A 25,971-nucleotide genomic window follows, 5' to 3' on the forward strand; every position below is an offset into this window, starting at 1 on the left:
TTCAGCTGTGTTGCGTGGTGCATTATCTCTCTGTTTCGCTTGGTTAAACTCTCATGCACGAAGATTTTCCCATAGCCAATCTCATCAACATCAGAGAGAATTAAGGCTCTTTTTTTGGTCTTCACAAAAGTAGAAACAGCTTTAAGCAGTTGATTTCTATCGTGCGCTGAGTTAAGTTTAATTATAACAGGCACATAATTATTATTTGAATTTTTGTGTTTGTTTGAGCGCATACGGAAAGCTTGACGAATGGCTGGTGTCTCATAACTAATTGCTTCACACAGTTTGCTGAAAATTTCTTTAACATTATCGTTATTTGAATTCGGTATACCATTTATCACGATATCAGTTGACACAGCTTTTTCCCCAAGATCCTCAATTTCCTCACGCAATGCATCAATCTTGGTTTTGAGAAATGCAAACTCAGTTTGTGCATTTTCGACACCCGCTACTCTTTGTTCACATCTTTCTATTCTAACTTTCGCATTCGCTAACTCACCCGTAAGCTCGCTCATTCTTTGCATAACTCTATTCTCCATGGATTGCATTGACTCATTAATATGTTTAATAATATTTTCTTCGTGCGTTTTGAGTTTTTGTTCACACATTTCATTTATGTGTTCAATGATATTTTTTTCATGCTTTTCGAGTTTTTTCTCCCATATTAGCATAAGCTGTTCGGCTGATATACTCTCACCTTGCATTTTTCGGTCCGCGTTCCGTGATTGTGTTGAAATTAATGCATTAGGCGACAGCGAAGTGATTGGTGACGATACATCATTCCGCGCCAAAAGCCCTGGTTGTTGTTGCTTTGTGAGCCTTGTATTCGGTTTACTCATTTTGCCACAAAAGAAAACCAAAAATAAACACCAACTCGAAGATTTTAGATTAAAGTTGCTTTTTACTTGTTTGGAATGTAACCACTTTTATAAAAAACTAGCAGATTTGCATAAATATATCACCAAACACTTATTTGGTACAAATTTACGTAAATAAAGCAAAGAAAACAGCAATCCTTTGTCAGCGAAACAAAAACACGTCTACACAGCGAACATTACTCGGCAACTCCTTGTTCTTACAGACTACTTGAGTTTGTACTTAAAAATACAGACCTTATCAATACAATCAAAAAATTATAACACTCAACAAAGATTTGAAGGTGGTCTTTGGCAAAGAAAGTCAATGGCCAAAGAATTTGAGATAGTATTGAACTCCTTCAGTGCTCTAAAAATGGGAGCGTTAGAGGCATAGAGGGTCCGGGCGCAATCAATATAGAACAATCCCAATTTCGAAGTGATCTAGGGGGTATATGGAGACAAATACTCTCGAGTAAACGTGGTGAATCAATCACAGCATTAATAATATCATAGACAAAAGTAAGAGAAAGAATGGTCCTCCTACTTTGAAGTGATTGAAGGCTAATGAGTGCACATCTGGCATTATAAGAGGGAATCGGCTCAGAAAAGTTCAGAGACCGCAGGCAAAACCATAAAAAGACTTTTTGGACTCGCTCGAGCCTTTTGATATGGCAGTCATGATAAGGCCTCCAGATAAAGCAAGCATATTCCAACTTAGAGCGTACGAGAGACGTAAACAGCAACTTAAGAGTATAAGGATCTGTTAAGTCAGAGCTAAATCGCCGAATAAAAGCCAAAACCGAGTAGGATTTAGCAATTATCGAGGTTATGTGAGTGGTAAACGAAAACTGCGAGTCAAAACTACGCCTAAGTCAGAAATCTCAGTACGTGTGGACAGACGAGAGCCGTCAATATAATATGAAGTGGGAATTGTGCCACGAGACTTAGAGAAGGTTACGTGAAAGCACTTACCAATATTTAACGGCAGATTATTATTACGGCACCAATCAGCAACGTTGTTCAGATCAGACTGAATATTTTCTGCATCAGAAGGAGTAGAAACAGTTGTAAACACCTTCAGATCATCAGCGTACAGCAAAAAATGGGAATGCTGAAAGCAGGCTGAAATGTCATTAATAAAAATTACAAAAAGCAGTGGCCCCAAGATGCTGCCTTGGGGTACTCCTGAGGATGCAATAAAAGGCTTGGCGTGAGTATTGTCAACAACAACTACACATTTGCGTGAGTGAAGGTAGGACTTAATCCAAGACAAAAATATAGAGTGAAAGCCCAGTCTGGCTAGTTTGGATATCAAGATTTGATGACTGACTTTATCAAACGCTTTGGAGAAATCCGTATAAACCGTGTCGACTTGAAGACGGATGTTGAAGGCTGCAAGGCAAAATTCAGAAAAAATTGCTAAGTTTGTAACCGTGGATCTACCAGGCATGAAGCCATGTTGACTATCACTAATTAATTGCTTGACAGCAAAACTAATTTTTTGTTTTAAAACATACTCAAAAAGTTTAGAGATAGTAGATAATTTCGCAATTGGTCTATAGTTGGCAACATTGTTTTTATTACCACTTTTAAAAATGGGGGATATGAAGGTTATCTTCCAAGCATCAATGAACTCACCACACTTGAGAGATTTGTTGAAGATTAAAAGAACCGGGGTGGCTAAAATCAGACAATTTTTAAAGAGATAAGACGATAAGCCGTCAATATCTGTCTGGGAAGACGACTTGAGGTTCCGGATTCCATCAACATTGTCATCTAGAGAAAGAGTAAGAGCCCCAAAGTTGATGGGAGAGTCTACCATTGAGGAGGACTCAGGAACACTAACTGGCTGAGTAACAAAATTGGAGTGAAAAAAGTCTGCAAAAAGGTTAGCCGACTCCATAGGTGAAGAGGTATGAAACCCACTATAAAAAACTGACGAGGGAATACTCGAGGTAGCTTTCTTGGATTTTACATAATTCCAAAAGGCTTTAGGGTTATCTTTGATACAAGATTCGAAGTTTCGGGTGAAATTAATACGCAGCCTCTTACTTAACGCTTTAAATTTCCTGTTGTAGCGAATGTACTTGATTTTAAACACCCAAGACTTTGTAGTCTTGAATTTTTTAAAAAATCTATTCCTCAAATTCTTTAGCCGCTTGAGCCAAGTAGTATACCAAGGAATTTTGTAACACTTTTTAATTTTCCGCGGAATATTGTTACTACAAATCCCATTGATAAGGCCTTTCAAGGCATTGAAACAGCGTGAGAGATCACTTCCAGAAAAAATAGATTCCCAATCAATTAGAGAAACTTCTCGGGAAATATTAGCAAAGTTCGCACGCCTAAATGAGAAACTAGGAGTAGCGTTATCTGGAACAATGCTTTCAAAATTATAAAATTCAACACCCAAAACTAGCGGGATATGGTGAATACCGGAACACGACAGTGGACCCATAAATTCAGTTAGGGAATAATTAATATTATCGTTAATAAATATAAAATCAAGTGTTCTTGATAACTGATTTCTGAAGCTATTAATCTGGAAGAGATTGACACTTAAAAGATTATCAGTGAGGAGAATTTCAGCGTAACTATTTACATTTTTAGGAAGTAGAGCGAAGTTATTGTCAACATAAGACCATTCGATATTTGGTAAGTTAAAGTCGCCTAAGATACAAAAGTTACTACCATCCTTTGTATGTATTAAACTAACAATATTGTCAACATGCGATTTATAAACAGAATCCGCACTAGACGGAGGAATATATGAAGCGCATACAAACAATTTCGAGCTGCCTTGAACAGAGACGCAAAGCTGGTCGATCAACGAATCCATGTCAGACAGGTCCACGATCGATGACGAAAATGACGGCGCACGGCAATTAAGACTCCACCACCTCTAGAAAGTCCAGTTTTGCAGTAGTCACGATCTTTGCGGTAGACATTATATAAGTTAGGATCAAAGAATTCACCATCAAAAAAATTAGAGTTGAGCCATGTTTCGATTATAACGAATATGTCATATTCCAAATGCGAGCTCATATCAAAAAGCAAGTTGGCCTTAGTCCTAAGGCCAGAGACATTTTGAAAATAAATTCTGACTTGCATAGGAAAATGTTTGTCTGGCACTACTGATTGCTAAGCATCACAACCGCCACCTTGAACAACTTTACGACGGTTTTTGAAAGGCTTAATTTTAACATCTGCCGGCCAGAGCTTGCGATCTAAAACTTTATCCACTAGTGCATGCGATACACCAAGCTTGAAATTAAATCGTGTCAGATCTTTGATATCCGCGTCCTTTTTGACCAGAGGAAAACATGTGAGTTAATGAGCACTAATGTTAGTGTTTTTGGAAACAAAAGCAATAAGACCATCCGCAGTAACACTTGGTTTGAAGGAGGATAGATGGCTATTGGGGACTATTTGGGGATCATTTGTGGATCCTTCCGGGATCATTTCTGGATGGTTTTCGGGATTCCGTTAGGGTAATCTCGCGACTATTTCGGGATGATTTTGGGACTCCTCCGGCATTATTTCTGGAGGATTTTCGCGATCCGCCCGGGATCACGTCAGGGTAATTTCTGAACTTTTTAGGGATCATTTCTGTATATTTTTCGGGATCCTTTCGGAGTTATTTCAGTATCCTTCCGAGATCATTTCTGGATCCCGTCAGGGTCATTTCGGGATCATTTGGAGATCCTTCCGGGATGGTTTTCGGGATCCCATCTGGGTCATTTCCGGACTATTTTGGTATCATTTGGGGACCCTTTCGGCATCATTTCTAGATGGTTTTTGGGATCCGTCCGGAGTCCCGTGAGGGTTATTTCGGGAGTATTCCGGGATCATTTGGAGATCCTTCCGGGATGGTTTTCGGGTTCCCGTCGGGGTTATTTCGGAATTATTTCGGGATAATTTGGGGACCCTTCCGGCATCATTTCTGGATGGTTTTGGGATCCGTCCGGGATCCCTTCCGGGTCATTTCGGGACCCTTCTGGCATCATTTCTGAATAATTTTCTCGCTCCGTCCGGGATCCCGTTAGGATCATTTCGGGAGTTTTTCGGGATCATTTCTAGATAGCTTTCGGGATCCATCTGGGATCCCGTCAGGGTTATTTCGGGAACCCTTCCATTATCATTTCTGGATAGTTTTCGGGATCCCGTGAGGTTTATTTCGGGAATTTTTCAGGAGAATTCCGTGACCATTTGGAGATCCTTCCCGGATGATTTCTGTATGGTATTCGGTATCCCGTCGGGGTCATTTCGGAACTATTTCGGGATAATTTCTGGACCCGTCTGGCATCATTTCTGGATAGTTTTCGAGATCCCGTGAGGGTTGTTTCGGGAGTATTCCGTAATAATTTGGAGATCCTTCCGGGGGGTTTTCGGGATTATTTAGGGACCGTTTCTGGATGATTTTCGGATACCGCCCGGTACCCGTCAGGTTCATTTCGGGACTTTTTCGGGATCATTCGGCATCATTTTTGGACGGTTTTCGTGATCATTTCGGGATCCCGTCAGAGCCATTTCGGGAATTTTTGCAGACTACTTCGGGATCATATTGGGCCGCTTCCGGCATCATTTCTGGATGGTTTTCGGGATTCCGTCATTTCGCGATCTTTTTGGGACCCATCCGGGATCATTACTGCATAGTTTTCAGGACCCCGTCAGGATATTTCGGGACTTTTTCTGGATAATTTGGGGACCTTTCCGGCATCATTTCTAGATGGTTTTCGGGATGCTTCCGGGATTCCGTCAGAGTAATTTCGAGATCATTTGGGAACCTTTCGGCCTCACTTTTGATAGTTTTTGGGACAATATCGGCATCATTTCTCGATGGTTTTTGGGATCCGTCCGGTAATCAGTCGGGGTAATTTCGTGACTTTCTGGATTATTTCGGGATCATTTGAGGACCCTTCCGGGATCATTTCTGGATGGTTTTCGGGATCCGTCCGGGATCCCGTCAGGGTCAATTCGGGACTATTTCGCGATCATTTGGGGAACACTCAGGGATAATTTCTGTATGGTTTTCGGGATTTGTCAGAAAACATTTCGGGACTTTTCCGGGACTATTTTGGTATCATTTTGAAACCCTTACGGGATCATTTAAGGTCCCTTGCTGTTGTTGTAGCAGTTCTTCGCCCCACCTAACAGCTGCGACCGATCACAATTGTCATCAATATCCTCTAACGGGAGTCCAAGGAAACTTGCTGTTTCAAAAGGGGTGGACCATAATGAAAGGGGTGTTAGAGGCGTTGGTTCCACATTACAATTAAAGAGATGGTTGGTGTCATGTAGGGACACATTGCAAGCGGGGCATACATCTTGTATGTCGGGGTTGATTCTGGATAGGTAAGAGTTTAACCTGTTACAGTATCCAGAACGAAGTTGAGCCAGAGTGACTCGCGTTTCCCTGGGGAGTATGCGTTGCTTTTCCGCAAGTTTTGGGTACTGTTCTGCATAGTTTTCAGGACCCCGTCAGGATATTTCGGGACTTTTTCTGGATAATTTGGGGACCTTCCTGGCATCATTTCTAGATGGTTTTCGGGATGCTTCCGGGATTCCGTCAGAGTAATTTCGAGATCATTTGGGAACCTTTCGGCCTCACTTTTGATAGTTTTTGGGACAATATCGGCATCATTTCTCGATGGTTTTTGGGATCCGTCCGGTAATCAGTCGGGGTAATTTCGTGACTTTCTGGATTATTTCGGGATCATTTGAGGACCCTTCCGGGATCATTTCTGGATGGTTTTCGGGATCCGTCCGGGATCCCGTCAGGGTCAATTCGGGACTATTTCGCGATCATTTGGGGAACACTCAGGGATAATTTCTGTATGGTTTTCGGGATTTGTCAGAAAACATTTCGGGACTTTTCCGGGACTATTTTGGTATCATTTTGAAACCCTTACGGGATCATTTAAGGTCCCTTGCTGTTGTTGTAGCAGTTCTTCGCCCCACCTAACAGCTGCGACCGATCACAATTGTCATCAATATCCTCTAACGGGAGTCCAAGGAAACTTGCTGTTTCAAAAGGGGTGGACCATAATGAAAGGGGTGTTAGAGGCGTTGGTTCCACATTACAATTAAAGAGATGGTTGGTGTCATGTGGGGACACATTGCAAGCGGGGCATACATCTTGTATGTCGGGGTTGATTCTGGATAGGTAAGAGTTTAACCTGTTACAGTATCCAGAACGAAGTTGAGCCAGAGTGACTCGCGTTTCCCTGGGGAGTATGCGTTGCTTTTCCGCAAGTTTTGGGTACTGTTCTTTGAGTACTGAATTCACCGGGCAATTCCTGGCATAAAGGTCCGACGCCTGTTTGTGGAGTTCACTAAGGACCTGCTTGTGTTTTTTTTGCCTTATACGGTTGAGTTCTCACGTGCCGTATTTCCTCAAAATGCTTACGGAGATGAATCCTTAAGCCCCTAGGCGGTGTGGCCTCAGCAATCAGATGTATGTTGGGATGCCCAGGTTTCTGGGTATTCAACAGGAACTGTTTGGTTAGCATCTCATTTCTCTCCCTGATGGGGAGTATTCTCGCCTCATTATGTAGATGGTGTTCTGGGGACATTAGACGACAACCTGTGGCGATTCTGAGAGTAGTATTTTGGCAGGCCTGTAGCTTATTCCAGTGGGTAGTTTTTAGGCTTGGCGACCATATAGGGGCCGCGTAGCACGTAATCGGCTGGCCAATTGCTTTGTATATTGTAATGAGCGTTTTTTTGTGTTATGCCCAAGTACTGCCAGCAAGGGATTTGAGGATTTTATTACGGCTCTGGATTTTCGGAACAATTGCGGCTGCGTGCTCACCAAAATGTAGATCCTGATCAAACGTCACACCCAAGATTTTGGGGTGTAGGACAGTCGGTAGCGTAGTGCCATCGACGTGGGTGTTCAAAATGGTCTACATTTGGGACGTCCATGTTGTAAATAAGGTCGGGGAGGATTTAGTCGGTGATAATGCCAGGTTTCGCGGGGCGAAAAAACTGGAGAGATCAAGGAGGTAGCCGTTTATTCTGTTGCAAAGCTCAGTGGCCATTATTGTGCAGTCATCGGCGTAGGAAACGATAGTAACTCCTTCTGGTGGCGAATGTAGCTTAGATATGTAGAAATTAAACAAAAATGGGGATAGGACACCACCTTGTGGCACCCCTTGTTTAATTCTTCTTGGTTTTGATGTTTCGTTTCTAAATTGCACCTTTCCCTGCCGACCACCTATATAATTTGCGGTCCATCTCTTAAGACATGGGGGAAGGGTAGACCCTTCCAGGTCTTGCAGTAACGTGCCATGGTTGACCGTATCAAAAGCTTTTGATAGGTCTAGCGTAAGGAATACTGTTCTATGGTGGGGGTTTTGATTTAAACCTAAAGCCTTTTGGAACTTTATCCGATCCAAACGTGGTTCGACGAATATACCGATCTGCATGAGCTTTAATGATGTACGCTCCCAGTCCCTACCAGAAACAGTTGAGCTGTTTGCTGATTTCTTTAAATCAAACTTTGATGATGCTACTGTAGATCTGAATGACTCTTATTCGCGATCCGGGCTCTATGATCGTCTAGATTTTGGCTCCCTCGTGATCTCCGGCGATGACGTCAGCAATGCTATCTCCTCCCTTAAACCCTCGTTAAAATGTGACAGTGACGGCCTCTGTGCCTTTGTCCTGAAGTTCTGTAGTTTATCTTTGTGCATACCTCTTCGGCATATATTCAATTTATCCCTGTCACCCGGAACTTTTATCGATAGGTGGAAAAAAAGTTCCATTTGTCCAATCTTTAAAGCTGGCAATAAAAATGACGTCTCTAATTATAGACCTATCGCCAAACTAACAGTTTGCTCGAAGCTTTTTGAGAAAATTATAAAAAAAAAGCTAACTTTTGTCATCATAAGCGTCATTGAGCCGTGCCAACATGGGTTTGTGGCTGGTCGCTCGACTGTTACGAACCTAGTGCCGTTTTCTGATTTCTGTATCTCTGCATTTCAGGACGGTTGCCAGGTAGATACTGTATACACCGATTTCACGAAGTCTTTCGATAAAGTATCTCATAAAATCTTATTCAGCCCTATTCTTGAATCCATCGTAGAAAATCTACGAATACAACCCTCCGCTACGAATACGAAGAATTTGCTATCACTGAACTCATGTGAAACCGAAAAAAGTGCTGCCAACATAAAATGTCAAATTTTGGTTATTCGAAGTCAGCTGAGCGATTGTGAATAAAAAATTTCAACTTAAATTTTAGTATATTGCATTATATCATTTAAAAAAAAAGTTTAGTGCTTAAAATGGATTCCATATCATTTGCATCTTTGCTAGAAAAAAATGAGCAAGAAAGGCGCGATTTAAAAATTGCGAGGAGTCTTGAAATTAGAAGAGGATATGTATGTGAAAGGATCCGTGTTTTAATGAACTTATAAAGGTTTTAAAAAATTTTGTTTTATAAAAACTTTCCGCCTAAACAAGACTGCGTTTACCTACGTGCTCGGTGTTATAAATGAAGGAAGTACACCGTTCGGTAGGTCATCTACAATGAGTCCTATAATACGCTTAGCATCGGTATTACGTTTTTTTTGCGGAAGGTAGCTATCAGCACGGAGTTGGAAAAGATTTTGACTCTCCGATGTGTCAGACCACATTTTCCAAAGTTTTGAAAGATGTCTTACTAATTTTCCAAACGCGGCTATGTCCACAATTGATACACTTATATATGACCAACGAAGAGATACCCCAGCGGGTTAGGGGGTCAGAATATTTGCGGTAGGTATGCCTGTCGTAAGTAGCGACTAAAATACCTGATTCAAGGGGCTGTGTAGCGCAACCCTTCAGGTTGCCAGCGCAATATATAACTTCTTCAAACCCAATTGTCAACCTCACCTATCCGCGGCGAATCCTGTTTCACTAACAGACGAGGCTCTGGCGACCCCAAGCTCCTCATGCAACTTGGGGGGTGGGTAGGGAGAGGATGGTCTAAAGGTTTAATGTGGCCACACAAATCGTCCCCGAGATGGTCGGGCTAGCACCTTAGTGGTGCTGTGGTACCGGAGCGTACCGGATCTGTATCCGGCAAAGGACCATTACATCGATAACACTCCCCAAAGCCTTCGGGAGCAACCTTATCGTTACAACAACAACAACCAACGAAGAGAAACGTAGCGTAAAAAGGGAGTTCTACGAAAAATATAGGTTTCAGGGTGTAATCATGTTTTATAAATTTTGTAATAATTGTCATTATTATAAGACCCTTAAAAATTAAAATAAATATTTTAGTAATTTAATTTTAATTTAATTCTTTTAAGCCTTCTTCCAAATCTGCGAAGCTATGTTGCCGATATGCATACGTATTACAAAAGCAACTTTTTTCCAGGTAGTTGCATCTTTTGTTGGTGGCGCAATACTATTTGCAATGTTTTCCCAAAATTTTTTAACCTCCTCTTTTGGGCACTTTGTAAAGCCTAGCGCCATTTTAGGTTGCTGCTGCAATAGGTCAAGTAAGCGGGAACATTGTTGGCGAGTTGTGACAATTTTGACCTATTATAACAATAGATTGTAATTAAATTAGTATGCATATCACTTTTAACAATATACTTATGTTTTATTTGTTTAATATCCCTTTTTATTCTGAATTTTTAGTGATTTTACTTTTTCCCGCAAACTGATACGCGTCGTAGAAAATTTGTACGAAACTCTACGATTTGACATTTCGAGTGTGTTCAGTGAAGGCTTTCTACGAATTTCGAACTTACGATGGATTCAGTAAACGTACTTTCGTAGAATTTACGAAAATCGAGTATACGATGGATTCAAGAATAGGGCTGATTATTTAAACTGGAATGCATTGGATTTCACTCATGGTTAAAATCTTATTTGTCGAATAGGTCCTTGTGCGTCGAAATTGAAGACTGTAAGTCCCAACCTTTCTTGGCAACATCCGGGGTACCTCAGGGTAGCATTCTTGGTCCTCTTTTATTTGTGCTCTTTATTAATGACATTGGTTCCTGCTTTAATTCGTCTGATTTCCTTTTATATGCAGACGATCTTAAGATATTTCGCAGAATTAATGGCCCGTCAGATGCAGTGCTCCTACAAAATGATCTAAATAATCTTGTTGCTTGGTGTAATACCAATAGTCTCTACTTTAATGTCAAAAAATGCTTTCAAATGTCTTTTTCCAAGTCGTCTACCCTGCATACCACGCCCTATGGTATTTCAGGTGTTCCACTGGCTTCTGTCAAAGAAGTTATTGATCTAGGTGTTGTCTTCGACACCTCTTTCTCCTTCGTTAGTCATATCTGTTATGTCCTTCCGAAGGCTTACAGAAACCTTGCCTTCCTTCGCAGATATGCAAAAGACTTTAAGGATCCCTATACCAGGAAGGCACTTTTTATCTCTTTAGTTCGCTCAAAATTAGAATACGCCTCAGTTGTCTGGAATCCTATCTATATTAGCCACTCTGCCAGAATAGAGAGGGTTCAAAGAAAATTCATTAGATTTTGCTTAGTTTCTATTAACTTTGACGATCCAACCCCTTCCTATTACTCGCGATGCATACTTATCAATCTCCAGTCTCTTGAAATCCGGAGAGCTGCGCATCTACTAATGTTTGTTTACGATCTCATCACTGGCTCTTTGGATTGTTCAGCTCTTCTAGCTAAAGTTAATTTTAATGTACCTAATAGGTGTCTTCGTACTTTCTTGCCCTTTTACTTGCGTGTCGGTAGAGCTAACTATTGCATGTTTAACCCGATTTTCCGCGCACTTACCGTATTTAATAGACTCTCAGGGAGTTTCCTTCTTGATTTCTCTTTGTCGAGAAGTAAGTTTAAGTCTTCTCTGTATTTGTGGCTGTAATTTATTTTTATTATTTATTCATCTCATTGGTATCTTTTTTCTTTTTTATTATTTACACGGTTATTACATATATAAGTTTGACTATATAGTTTTTATATCTTTCTATTCATTTATATCTAGTCTGTAAGATTCTTTTCGATCATAGATTTAATAGACATATACATACATACATACATACATATAAACCGCATTTTATCTGGGTGCTGATGGCATTTAGCGCGGTGGTGGTGCTGTGTTGTTTTCTGAAGCCATGCTGATGACAGGCTAGCTGCAAATTTGCTTTGAAGTAGGGGAGCAAAATGGCTTCGAGCGTCTTGGCTACTGGCGATAGGAGGGATATTGGGCGGTACGACTCTCCTATGTTACCTGGTTTCCCAGGCTTTAGTAGCGGGACCACATTGTCCATTTTCCATTTTTCGGGTATGACAAAGGTGGAAAGAGACAGGTTGAAGACATGTGCTAAATATTTGAAACCCTCTTCCCCTAGGCTTTTAAGCATCGGCATGGCTATGCTGTCTGGGCCCACTGCGTTGGATGGTTGAGCATGACCGATGTCATCCTCAACCTCTTTGGCGGTGATGTTAATTGGTGACGCGCTGAATTTATGTTTATGTGCGTGTCTGTTGGCCCTCCGTCTATCTTTATCGACCGTAGAAAGCATTATATATTGTCGGCAGAAAGCGCTCGCGTATTTTTTCGCATCCGACAGCACTTTATCGCCAAAGGCGATGGAAACTTTGTCATTGTGCCTAGACGGATTCGATAGGGACTTTACGGTGGACCAAAGTTTACCTACAGCGGCAGAGAGGTTACAACAGCTTAGGTGCTCCTCCCATTTGGCCCGCTTGTGTTCATCGACAAGCAATCTGATGCGTTGGTTTATATCCCTTATTTGGGGGTCGCCGAGATCGAGCTGTCTTATAAGGTTACGTTCTCTTGCTAAATTTGCCGCCTCCGCCGGGAAGTGGGGCCGAATTTCAGGAATTCTACCGGCGGGAATGAAACGTGCCGAGGCGGATTCAATCACCTTGCGGATAGCACGCTCCCATTGTGTGTAAAGGATTTGTATTCGTCCCACTTTCCTTTTTTTTAAATTTTATGAAAGTGCATTTTTCTGTGACGATGAAGTCGGCGGTACGCTCGAGTGAAATAAGTATAGGCAGGTGGTCGGATGCCAATGTTACCATCGGCTGCCAGTTGACGCAGTTTACGAGTTCTGCGCTCACGATTGAAATATCCGGCGAACTGTGACAGCTTCCTACCATATGTGTGAGGGCGTCTCCGTTTATTGTGCAGAACGTCGTTTTTTCTATTTGGTCCGCCAACATTTAAGGTCCATTCGAAACCGGTAGTTCAGCACACATGCCTTTTTAAATTATGAGCTTTTATGGCCATGGATTTGCTGCAAATTATTCGTAATTAAAATTCGGTATATTTTATCTTTAATATCTAACACAGCTTTTTCGTTCTATTTCTGATTTTTTTAAATCAATCTTGTAACGAACTGTTATAACTAAAAAATTACAATTTTTGTAATATTTTAATCAACTAAATCCCCAAAAAAGCAACACTATTTTCCTCTAAAAGATTCTCTTTGGTTTTAGCTAATTGTAGTTTCACTCCTTTGTTCTATGAATAGTAATTCCTTCACCCCTGTCATATCAATTAATTTAACTTAAAAAAAATGTATATTTTTAATCCGAAAAAACTGTATTGTACTTTTTATATATGTCTGTTTATTTAATGAAATAAGTTAATTGTTACATTTTAAAATTAATGCGTCAAAGTATATCAATTGAAAGAAAAAAAAGTAATAAATAGAGATGGGTCGTTTCGTTCTGAACTTGTTCAATTGACCGGGTCTCTCAACTGAACAAGTGATCTTCGATTTCGGTTCTGTTTGTTCTTTTAGTTCATTTGTTCTTTTAGTTCGTTTTATCTAATGTTATTCTTTCTCTCTTCTCGTTCGCGAGCATTGTAAATTCATACATACCATAGCGGAACGATACAAGGTGGCAGCATGGTGACATACCTACAAACATAAATAAAAATTCCATGTATTTTGTTTTTATAAATTCGATGGACAAATGTCAAAATCGTACCGCACCGGAAGTTGACGTATCAAATCAAATAAAAAAAAAGTTTATAATCAGCTGTTCCATGCTGCCACCTTGTATCGGTCCGCCATGATACATACATACGCAGAAATTCACAGTGAGCACGAATGTCGATGATGCCACTTACACTAAAGATATGTGTGGTCATCTTTGTGTGTGGCACTGCTACAACAATATATGTATGGGCTATTTATGAAAAATATGTTTTGTAAGAAACTAATGATTACATTTATTAAACTTGAAAAGCTCTTATTTACAATTTGTGTCTGTACTCTTTCAATTTCCTGGATCTTCCGAAATTTTTAACTTTTTTTGAAGTTAATTATACATACACAAAGCATTACTGCCATTGTTTACTATATAGTTTGGCAGCTTATTTTGAGGTTATGTTGCGAATAGAGTGGAAGGCACTCGAATTCAGTGAAAGAGACACTCGAGTGGAGTGGAATGAAGAACAGTAGGAAGAGCAAAGTTGCATTGGATCAATCATTGCATCGATATTAACGATAAATTTAGAAAAAATAATTAAATACTTGAGTATAAGCAAACATTTTCTTTCAATTACTGCAATTAAGGTGTCATAGATGATATACGTTCCAAAATTATAACATTTTATGTCTGTTTAAAAATGTAACTTCAATTTCCCTAAGATTTCCGTAATATGGCCATTAGTGATGTTTGTGTATGTGTGCAAATTTTGAGCTATCAGCTGTTAGTTGCGCTACTTGGTAAAGTTTACAATGATTACTGCATACACACCCCTATCTTTACTTGCTGGCTTTTTTCGCTGGTGCGAGCAGCAGTGAACAAATTTGCTTGAAAAAAAAGAAGAGACGAACAAAAAGAACAACTTGTTCGTTCATCAGAAAAAGAACAAACGATTCGAATCTCTGAAATGAACAAAAAAGCACAACTCTATTAATAAAGAAGAAGATAAAGAATGTTCTGGCAACACAGTTGCCAGATGAATATATAAATAATTTATTGTCGTGGCGCTGCCATCTCGTTTCATACGTAACATTTATCCCTCCTCTGCAAGGGCTGAGGTGAGTATCCGACAGGTGCTCTTCTCTGTCTGGTTGATCGCCGTGGAATTTGAGGTATCCTACTTGTTTCGGGTGTTGTATGCGGTGTCGATGTAGGATTTTGCCCTATTGTACTATTGGCCGAAGCAAAGCCTTCAAAATCTTCCGATCTCCACGATTCGTTTTGCGCCGTTTCAGTAACCACTGGTTGCGTTATTGCTTCAGTGCTATCTACTTCAGCTGATGCCTCGGTTTCATTAGTATTGTATTCGGTTGACAGCCTCGCCTTGTAATAATCAACTTCCCGAGCTGTTTTATCAGGTCCAACCGGGGCTTTGCGTATTTGGTCCCATGCCGTTTTACACTTTTCCCATTGAAGAGTATTTCATAGTTCAGATCACCTAGACGTGCGTTTATGGTTCCCCTGAGCCACTTACAAATTCGTGGATTTCGAGACAAAAAGTAAACATTTTGATTTGGTTCAAATTCTCTAATGGTTTTCTTAGAATTTACGTATTGCTTCTCTTCTACCTTCTTTGAAATTTCCTCTCGTCGAATCAGATTCAACCTTGTGCGCAACTGTCGCCCCATAAATAGTAGTGCTGGTGATCACCCTGTGGTTGCATGCGGTGCGTTTTTGTATTGCCTCAAAAGTTCATTCAAATTTATCTTTAATGAACTACTCGTAGAATCCATCGCTTGCAATGCTTTCTTGACGCTACGCTCTGCTTGTCCGTTAGTTGCTGGGTGATACGGCGCTGAATATTTGTGATATTTAACACCAACTGCTGTCAGAAAGTTGTTAAATTCTGCAGAAGTCAAATTTGTTCCATTATCAGAAACGACAGTTAGCGGCACGCCGTAAGCCGCAAACACTTCGTCCAACAACGCAATTGTCGCCGTTGCTGTTATAGATTTAGTAACTCTCACTTCTAACCACTTACTGTATGCGTCCGAGATTACCAGCAACATCGCTCCCTCGAAAGGTTCCGCATAGTCGATATGAATACGTTCCCATGGTCCCTTGGTGTATTCCCAATGATGATCTTCACTTTTTGCCGGTTTGTTTGTTTGTCTTGCACATGCATCACATTGGTCCGCAATATTCTCGGTATCATTGTCTATGCCCGGCCAGTATATGAATGAGCGAGCAATCCCTTTCATCTTAACAATTCCTAAATGCCCCGTGTGTAAATTGTCAATCAGTTTGTTTCGATATTTTGGTGGAATAACAACACGATGTTCGAACGTCAAACATGACATGAACATGGCTGTCTGCTACAACTGCTTAATTTGTAATGATTTCGGTGGCCGAAAGTGGGCGCGTGAAAGATAGTCGGCAATTGCGTTCGCTTTTGAGCTCTTGTACACTACCTCGCAATCAAATCTGCTTAAAAAGTCTGCGTAGTTCGCCATTATACTTATGCATAATACTGGAAGCGATTTGTCAGGTTGTAATATTTGTGACAATGGCTTATGATCGGTGATTAGTGTCCAATGACGCGCGTATAAATATTTGAAAAATTTCTGAACCGCCCACACAATTGCCAATGCCTCTTTGTCAATCTGTGGATAGCGTTGTTCTGTAGCATTCAATGTTCGACTTGCGTATGCAATTGGTCGTTCGGTCCCGTTCTCTAAACGGTGTGAAAGCACGGCTCCTAGTCCTGTTGGACTCGCGTCTGTTGCCAGTAGTAGTGTTGGGTCGTATGGCATCAACACTTGAGGTGAAACCAACGTCTCTTTCAATAGGGAAAACGCTGCGTTTGCCTCCTTAGTCCAGTAAAATTTCTCTTTTCAGCATATCCCGCAATGGCCGTGCACTTGTGGCCAAATCTGGAATAAATGCGCTATAATACGTGGTTTTTCCTAAAAACAGCTGTAACTCTTCGAAAGTCGTTGGCTTGGGAGCGTTTAGTACCGCTTCAATGTGTTTTTCGGACTTATGTATGCCCTGTTCGTCGATGCGGTGGCCAAGGAACTCCACCGATGGTGTCGCAAAGACACACTTTGACTTGTTCAAATGCAAACCATGTGATTTAATGCGATTTAGTGTCGTTTCCAAACTATCAGTAGTTGCTCGAAGTTTTCAGCAAACACCAAGATATCATCAAAAAAATTTAAAACATTTGGGACTCCCTGTAACACAGTCTCCATTTTTCTTTGCCAGATAGCTGGAATATTTGCAGCTCCATATACCGCACGAGTAGGTCGTATTTACCCATGCGTCACTGTATTTAATGTCAATACATGCGCAAACTCATCGTCAATTGTTAAATGCGTTATGCATCTGTTATATCTAAGTGACAAAATATTGTAGCGTTTTTCATTTTATTAAACAAATCTTCTGCTTTTGGAATCGGGTGTTCGTCGATGATCATTTTTGGATTGACAGTGGGCTTATAATTACCGGTAATGCGAATACCCCCATTCTTTTTTGCTACTACGTGTGTTGTTGAGGCCCATTCTGATTGCTCCACTCTCTTGTAAAAACCTGACTGAATTTTACGATCTATTTCCTGGGCATACTCCTCTCTCAGCGCCATCGGTACATCGCGCGCTCGCGCGAAAACTGGTGTTGCTCCAGCTTTGAGCTTTACTTTTGCAGGTGGCCCACTCAACTTCCCAGCTGTCGTACTGAAGATGTCCTCAAAACGTGTAATGAGATGTTGCAGTCGCGTTTGTTGGTTTATTGATAGTTTTGGTGCTGTTGAATTTATAGCATTGATTCGGTTGACGATGAAAACAGTTCAGTGAAGTTTATTTCTCGTGCGAATTGCGATATACGTTCTCGGCCGCAAAGTGTATCACAATCTCCTTGAACGACATACAAATTAAGTCGTCGTGAAGTTTTCATCATTGTCGCAGTTACTACGACCCGTCCAATGCAGTTCACCTTGTGGCCCGTATAGCTTGTAAATCGTCGATCTGTCTTTAACAACCTAAAACTTGATTTAATCGAACGCAACGTTTTGCAATTCATTACTGCACATGGTGCACCCGTATCTAATTCCATCTGAATTTGTTTCCCATCTATATATATAGGAATCATTAACACTGTTTAGTTTTTGAAGTGATTCACATTCATCCTCTGAAATCTGATCTAATTTGGTCTTGCACACTTTGGCGATGTGGTCCACTCTTCCACATGCAAAGCATTTGGAATTAATAAATTTGCAATCTTTTCTAAGGTGCTGCCCCCCACATCCGTAACAATTGGACCCTTTCTCTTTTTCCCTCTGCATCGGTTTTTCGCCACTCGGGTTTTTCGAATTTGTATTTCTTTTTGTTTTAACTGGTGCGTTTCCCAGTTTATACGTTGGCTCGCTTGTTTGTATCCCCTCTGTGCACTTTAGGTCTGTTGTGGCGTTTTGTGTTAATTCGATTGTATGCGCAATTTCATATGCTTCAGCAACATTTTTTGGTTTCTTTGCAATAATTTCGTTACAAATAACTCGTGATTCTACGCCATACAACAATTGCTCTAGTAGCATCTATCTAAGAATTCTCCATACTCTTCTCTTAACCGAAGTGCGAACTTGTAAATCGGCTCTCCCTTTTCTTGTTTGTTTTGCCGGAACTTGATACTTTCTGCATACTTATTCCTACAGCCATTAAAATGGCGAATCAAGATATTTTTTATTTCGCTGTAGTTGAGAGAGTCTGGTGTTTTTGGGCTAACAAGAATTTTTAGCGCTCTATTAAGCTCTGCCCCCATGTGTACATGTACGAACTTGTGCTGTTCCGCTTCTGGAACCTTGCTCAACTGTAATGCCCAATATACACGTGTGAAATAATCCTGTACTAAGGATTTATCTTCTAATGTGTATTCCGTAATACTAAACGGTGGCGGTTTGGGTGACACCAAACGATTTACGTTGGTATTTGCCGCAGAATTCTGTGCAGCCTCCTCCACAGCTCCTCGGATTGCTCCTGCTAGCGCATCCAACACTGTTTTTAAATCCTCCGGTGTAAGGCTCATTTTTAAAATACACTTCTGACACCACTTTTATATATGAGTGTTTATTTAATTAATGAAATAAGTTAATTGTTACATTTTAAAATTAATGCGTCAAAGTATATCAATTGAAAGATAAAAAAGTATGTAACGTACACCTTTTAGAGGTGAATCCGCCCCTTTGCGCAATCAAGGTGGAATGTCCCCCAGCTAGCTCAGGGCGAGAGGTCGGGGCCCTTAACCCTGGTCCACCTTGATGCGGGCGGATGTCACAATCATCGTCATCTGACTTCCGTGCATACCCCTCGCAGAAAGCCCACCCTACCTTGGACCGCTCGAATTTCTGCTTGGCAGCGAGTCCCCTTATCTTTGCTCCCAATGACCCTACATACTCACCCTAATATCATCTTCCCCCTCCCCAACCGATTAAATTTTTAGCAAACCATTATCTCTTTCAATTTTAATTCACTTTCACATTATTTTATTAAAATATCTTAATCCTATATAAGAATTCAAAAAAACAACGTTCTCTGAAGCGATTCAAAATTTTAAACTTATTCCTATACGAGGCTATATGTTTGTAAGAACAGAATTTTTACGAATTTCTGACCAACAGATCTTTCAGACAAACGAATAACAAAAAAATGTTCGCAAGATATGATTTACAACCCTAAACGATTATATATACATACATTATGCACAAGCTCCATATTTAGGCATGAAAGCGTTTCTCCTAATAAAAAACAAAGTTTCAAAGAAAAACGTATACATATATGAAAATTCACAAACGAAAATTATTTTATATAAAAAGTTTACATAAATCCCCTATAAATAATTGGCTATTCCGACAAAAGAACACATCCATGTATTATACATTTTGACAAATAAAGTCGCATTATGCCATATAAAAGAAATCCTCGGTTACTGAACACCAAAATAAATTATAAAATATTTCTTAGGCCTTTCTGCCACCAAAGATAGGCCAAACATTCATATGCTCAATAGGAGCGAAGTTCGACCAAGACACGATACAATACCCTAATGCCTACCTAACAGAGCTCTATTATGGAGGTTAAGGGAAATTGGTGTGAGCTGGTTTTTTCCCAGCTATTACAAAAAAAAAGTGTTTGAAAGGACATGCGAAATTACTCAAAATTGACTATTTGGCCCCTTTTGGTCACCGAACAGCTCTTTACAAACTTTACTGCGATGTCATTTGAATTTAAACAAATGCGATTTGGACAAAAAAAAAATACTTAAATTAGCCTACCCTCATACGTATATTAACGTTTCGACCTTTTGGTTGCTTTAATTTTCCCCGTTTTCTTTGAAAGGTGACTTTTGATGCACTCAACACTCCCGATTGCTGTCTTCGATCGTTATATTTGTGAAGAAAACCCTTTATAGCATGGCAATTATGGTAAGATGGTGATGAAAAGTTTATGTAAAAGCAATATCCCTGGCGCTACGCAAGAGCTTTTCGGCACTAGAGGTGATCCTTCCACTGGAGGGACGAAAGGCCTTATTAGCGCGGATTCAAATAGGTTTGAGGAATTTACGCCTGTTTGGCATTTACGCTCCTCAAGCATTACATGTATCCTCGCCAAGTCTAGGTTAGACATTAGGGTGGATAAAAAAAAATAGAAATGTATCCCCAAGACAACAAAAATTTACCAAAAAAAAATTATTTAAATTATTCTTTTATCGAAGTATAAAGAGGGTGGAGTGGGATTTACACTCCCTGAAATCCGGTCCTGCATACGCATTATGCCAGTGCCGAATTTCTTGAGGAGATTGGTGACCGAAGTCGAGGACGAGGTTAGGTAAATCCCAAACGGCGCGAAAATCCATATGCGCAAATAAAACAAAAGTATAATGTTCTAGCACTCACCTGATAAGAAGTATTCCACATCCTTTATGCCCGCAGAATTTTGGCTCCTGCCTTACTTTGAAAGTTTTTTTTTCTGTCGCCCGAGCGCGCGATATATATATTTGGCTTTTTTGCCTTTTTATGGGGGTTTTTATTTTGGTTTTATTTAAATAAAAAAAAACACACCACTTTATTTATCAAAACTAAACATCGGTTTATGACTTTTCGCGCACAGGGATAATCGGCTTAAAAATTTATTTAATAATACTTCACCAAAAATTTGCAAGCGGGCGGCGCGCTGCAGCTTGTGTGCTGCTATATTGGACGACTATAACTCTTTCCTTACAGTTAGCTATTTTTATATAGCTTGTGTTCGTGAGGAACACCGTTTTCATGTGCCGTTTTATCTCGTCATCCTTACATCAACCGCAACCATTGTCGCTCTATAGCCATCCCTGTCCTGTCCTTATTTCTCCACACCATTATCCTCATCTGGCAACCCTTCGAATCGAGCTTTTACAAATTTCCCATATTGGGAATTTTGTTGATATTCTTTAATTTGACATTTCGGGTTTGGTTACATTTTATACGTGCGCGGATTACTCGCGGATATTATTTTACTTTGTGTCTGCTTATTTCGTGTTAAATTAAGTGTTAAAGTGTTTTGATCTAGCTATCGATGGACGAAGCACTGTTCTGCCATTGTGAGCTGTACCCCGCCACTAGATTGGCTATAGGAGAAGCCACTTTGGTGCATCTGGTCGATAGTGGCCGGGACCAAAACATCACCAGTGGCATCAAAAAACGCGCATTGGATTTAGGACTGCGGATCCGAACACGAGAATCCAAAATTTCTGGTATCTGCCAAGAGATACTTGCAGAAGAAAATAAAAATTTTCATGTGGTTGTAATTTCGATGGTTTGGAATACCCACCAAAAAAAATTGTGCACTTATATGAGTGATTAATGCCCAAAATAATGAAATTGGTTTTTCTTTTCTTTCTTTATTTCTTTTTCAGTTGAACTTTGGAAAGCTCCGACATTGGGCCCTTTACTACCGTGCTGCCATACTCGAGCGGGACAAGGTGCGCTCAAAGCCCAACGCGGGGAACACCCACACCCTGACAACGTCTCCTGCCTCGAGAGCTCAGCCGGGCATATGTCGAATTAGGTGCCGTGCCATTACGGGAAGTAAAAAAAACTGAGATATGTACTTAAGATTCGTTACTTTTTGTAATCTTTCTTTTCTTTCTAGTAGGAAAATTTTGCATCACCACTTCTGCCGGAATACCCTACCCCCGACTTGACCCTCATCGAAGGTGGTATTCACAGCAAGTAATGGAATATATTTGTATAAAGTTAATTACATTTTGTCCTTTCAGGTCATCGCAGCGGCATTTTAGTATTAAGTTATATAGAACACAATTGCGTAGTTTTAAGTTATTTAACCGTAAGTTATTTAGTTCTAGGTTGACTAATATTAAGTTAATTAGTATTAAGTTATTGAGCATTAGGTTCTTTAGTGCTAGCCTCCTTGGCGTTAGGTTCCTTAGGTTGCGGTTATTGTTTAAGGTCCTTCGCGTGCCAGGCCCCTAAACTCTTCCCTGCCAACGACTCTAACAAGTACATATTGTTACCTAGCGCCTTAGTAATTCGACACTTAGTGAACTTGCGACAAAATTTAGCGTTTACATTTTGTTTAAAGTCGCTAAGTACAAAATTCCGTTTATAAATTTCTTGGCCAGGCTTGAACTGTATTTCGCGAATTCTTTTGTTGTAACGCGCTGCGTTGCTTTCGTATGCTTCATGTAAATTCTCTTGTATTTTCTCACGCATTAATCTAAGCCTGTCACTAGGGTCCAAGACAAAAACTTCATTGTCGTTCAAACTCTCTAACCTCCGTGCCAGTGCATAATCAGCCCCGTTTGTAAACATATTAAATCCGAAGAGTGTGAAGTATGGTGAGACTCCTGTCGCAGAGTGCACTGCACTCCGAAGAGAACACTCAATCTCGGTTAGGTATAAATCCCAATCCCTATGGTCATTTTCTAAATATGATCTGATCGCAGCTAACACCGATTGGTTTGCCCTTTCGGCGGCATTCGATTGCGGTGAATAAAAAGCTGTTTTTAGGTGTCTAACTCCGTACGCTTCTAATAGTTCCGAGAACTGTTTCGATACAAATTGTTTACCGTTATCGGAATGTACGATTTCCGGTACGCCGAACTTATGAGAAATTTCTTCGGTTAAGAACTTAACCACATTACTCGCGGTAGCTTCGCGCATTGCCTTCAAAAAAATGAACTTTGAAAAATGATCGATAATGATAAAAATAAAACAGTTGCCGCGTTTCGACCTCGGATATTTACCTAAAAAGTCAATATATAATTTCTGAAATGGGCGGACTGTTACCACCTCCTTTCCGATCCCTGGCTTTAAAATTGCATTACAAGGTTTTGTTTCCTTACAGGTCTGGCATTCTCGCACAAAGTTGCGAACCTGTACCACCATGTTAGGCCAATAGTACAACCTCCTAAGTCTATGTAGAGTTTTCGCCATACCCCCGTGCGCAGCTATCTCTGGACAATGTGCGTTTTCGATGAGAGTTGACGTCAGAGCTTCAGGGACCCACAATTTCCACTCATTTTCCTCTAGTTCTACGTTTTTCGACAAAAACTTTTTAAAAACCATGCCGTCTTCTACCTTTAGATCAGGCAACCTATCTGTATTGTTTTCTATCGTGTTGATTAATTCTTTATATTCCTTCGATTCGAATTCAACGGTATCCATATTTGCTAGTGGAGATTCTGTGATCTCTGCTATACAACGCGAGAGCGTATCGGCCACTATATTGTCTGCACCTTTACGGTGTTCTATTTCAAAATTAAAAGCTTGTAATTGTAATGACCACCTAGCTAGTCTTCCATTTAAATCTTTTAAAGACATTAGCCATTTAAGGCTAGCATGATCAGTCACTATCGTGAATGGCATTAGATCGATATATGGTCGAAATTTCTTGACGGCCATCACCGCCGCAAGACATTCCTTCTCCGTTGTACTATATTTTCTTTGACAGTCGTTGAACTTTTGTGAAAAGTATGCGATTGGCTTTTCTGCATCATCACTTTCTTTTTGGTAGAGTACTGCACCCAGACCATAATCAGATGCATCGCATTGTATGAAAAATCTTTTTGAGAAATCGGGGTGTCTGAGAACTGGAGCACTTGTCAGTGCTCTCTTCAAGCTATTGAATGCTTCCACTGCTTCTTCAGACATTTCGAACTTTTTCCCCTTCTTTAACGAATCTGTCAAAGGTGCTGCCATTGTGGCGAAATCTTTTATAAATCTCCTATACCATCCTGCAGTTCCGATGAAACTGCGCACCTGTTTTACCGTTTTCGGAACAGGGATTTTCTGTATTGCTTTGATCTTTTCAGGATCTGCTTTCAATATACCTCCTCCTACTATATAACCTAAGTATGGCAATTCTTTGAAACAAAATTTCGATTTTTTCAACCCTATTGTAAGGTTCGCGTCTCTTAAGCAGGTGACGACTTCTTGTAAAATCCGAAGATGCGAGTCAAAATCAGGGGCGATGATTAGTAAGTCATTCAGATAAGTAAAAACGTTTGACTTTAGCCTCGGAGGAATGACACGGTCCATTAGCCGACATAGTCTTTGGGCTGCATTGCATAATCCAAACGGCATTGTAACGAATTGGTAGAGTGGGCGACCAGGCACGGTGAAAGCAGTGTAGGGTTTACTAGCTTCGTCTAGCTCGATCTGCCAAAACGCGAACTTTAAATCAACGCTACTTATAAAGTGGGTGTCGTCAATGCGACTTAGTATACCCTCTATGTTTTGTAAGGGATATGCATCTTTTACCCTGACGGCGTTGAGTTTGCGCGCATCTAGGCAGAAGCGATTCTTCCCTGGCTTTCTTACCACTGTTGTTCGGTTGCTCCATGGACTCTCACTCTCCTCTATAACGCCGAACTCCAACATTTTATCGACCTCTTCGTACACGATGGCTTGCATCGCCGGCGAAAGAGGGTAATGTCGCTCCTTAATCGGTACTGTTTCGTCGACCAACTTTATTGTATGTTTTTCCAAGCTTGTACGCCCCAACCCGTGATCTTCATATGTTCTAAACCCTTTTACTACTTTTTCTAAACGTTCTTTCTGCTCTGGTGTTAAACAGTGTAAAACGCGACGTTCGTTCCTGTCTTCTTCAGACACCATCTCTTGCTCTATTTTTGTTAAATCGATTTCATCTACGGTAATAACTTCAGGTGCCAACTCGAACGCCCTCCAGAAGTCGACCCCGAGGTAGATCTTTTGTTCGAGATATGGACATAAGAAAAAGGTGATTTTTTGTTCCACTGTATTGAACTTTACCGGTTAAGTTATTTTGCCTAAGACATTATGTCTGCGGCCGCCTGCAGTTGTGACAGAAGACACATAACGTTCGATAGGAACTCCTAATCCTTCTACAAACTCCCGACAGCCACGGCCTAGAATGCTGACGGAGGCGCCAGTATCTAGTAAACCGTGCGTTTGTATGCCCATTATATCTATATCCGCATATACTCGCGGGTCTGTGGTACTTAATGTTTTAATAGAAGCCACTACTTTCTGTCGGAGTTTTTTTCTTTTTTGAAATCGTTCCCTTGCCTTCTGAATTTTACGCGAAACCGCCCGACGTCCCATAACAATGCTTTCTGCAAAAATTCTTTCCCGAGTTTCGAGGTACTTCCTAAGTCGTCCTTCATAGGATATCGTATTTTCCTTCCCTGTCTTTGAGGGCTTTACGGTTTTTATGTTTTTATTGAAAATGCAAATATCCGTTGTAATTGCTGATTCTATATACGGTTCTGTATTTGTTGAAACGTCTACTTTGACGAGGTTTGGGTGGAGCGCGATTCCCCCGTCACGATCGCGTTCCTCAAAGCGTTTCCCGCTGGGTTACACATTGGGCATTTAGGAGTAATAACATCCTGTTTGCCACATTTGTAACAGAAAATGCGCCGTTGAAGCGACATGCATTCGGTGAAGAAGTGGCCGTCAGCGCCACAATTCCAGCACGAAACGTTTCTACGGACGCCCGCCTGCTTATTTGAAGACTGATGGCGTATTTCCTCCACGGTGACTTGACCCTCATCACCGGGAGTAAAACGCCCATCATTTTCAGATTGGTAAACTTCATTCACATATTGTGTGCGTGGCGTAAAAGTACTCAACGGCGTGCGGTCACGGCGCGGAAAGCATCGCTCGACCTCCTTACATTCCA

The 25,971-nt window shown here is 40.7% G+C and overlaps 1 protein-coding gene and 1 long non-coding RNA gene across 3 annotated transcripts in view; both read right to left on the bottom strand.

Annotated features, from left to right (window-relative positions):
* The window catches only part of Tango11 (transport and golgi organization 11), a 114,303-nt gene extending 89,751 nt beyond the window's left edge, over window positions 1-24,552 (bottom strand). The window contains exons 1-2 of one of the 2 annotated variants that reach the window (XR_010950750.1): window positions 20,703-24,552; window positions 19,275-20,315 (exon numbers count right to left, since the gene is read on the bottom strand). Coding sequence is in view for 1 of the 2 variants with exons in the window: in XM_067772442.1 (XP_067628543.1) it covers window positions 20,703-20,723 (21 nt within the window). In the remaining variant the exon portion in view is untranslated. Of the gene's footprint in view, window positions 1-19,274; window positions 20,316-20,702 lie in introns of those variants that run through there. The other variant, XM_067772442.1, reaches the window with a different exon arrangement.
* On the bottom strand, window positions 11,650-14,174 carry LOC137246475 (uncharacterized). Its single transcript, XR_010951512.1, has 3 exons — window positions 14,086-14,174; window positions 13,476-14,014; window positions 11,650-13,113 (listed from the first exon to the last, which is right to left on the bottom strand). It is a non-coding gene; the product is annotated as an uncharacterized lncRNA (long non-coding RNA).
* Window positions 24,553-25,971: the final 1,419 nt, after the last annotated feature.

Source organism: Eurosta solidaginis, chromosome 3 (genome assembly GCF_040869045.1).
Source record: "Eurosta solidaginis isolate ZX-2024a chromosome 3, ASM4086904v1, whole genome shotgun sequence".
Taxonomy (NCBI): domain Eukaryota; kingdom Metazoa; phylum Arthropoda; class Insecta; order Diptera; family Tephritidae; genus Eurosta; species Eurosta solidaginis.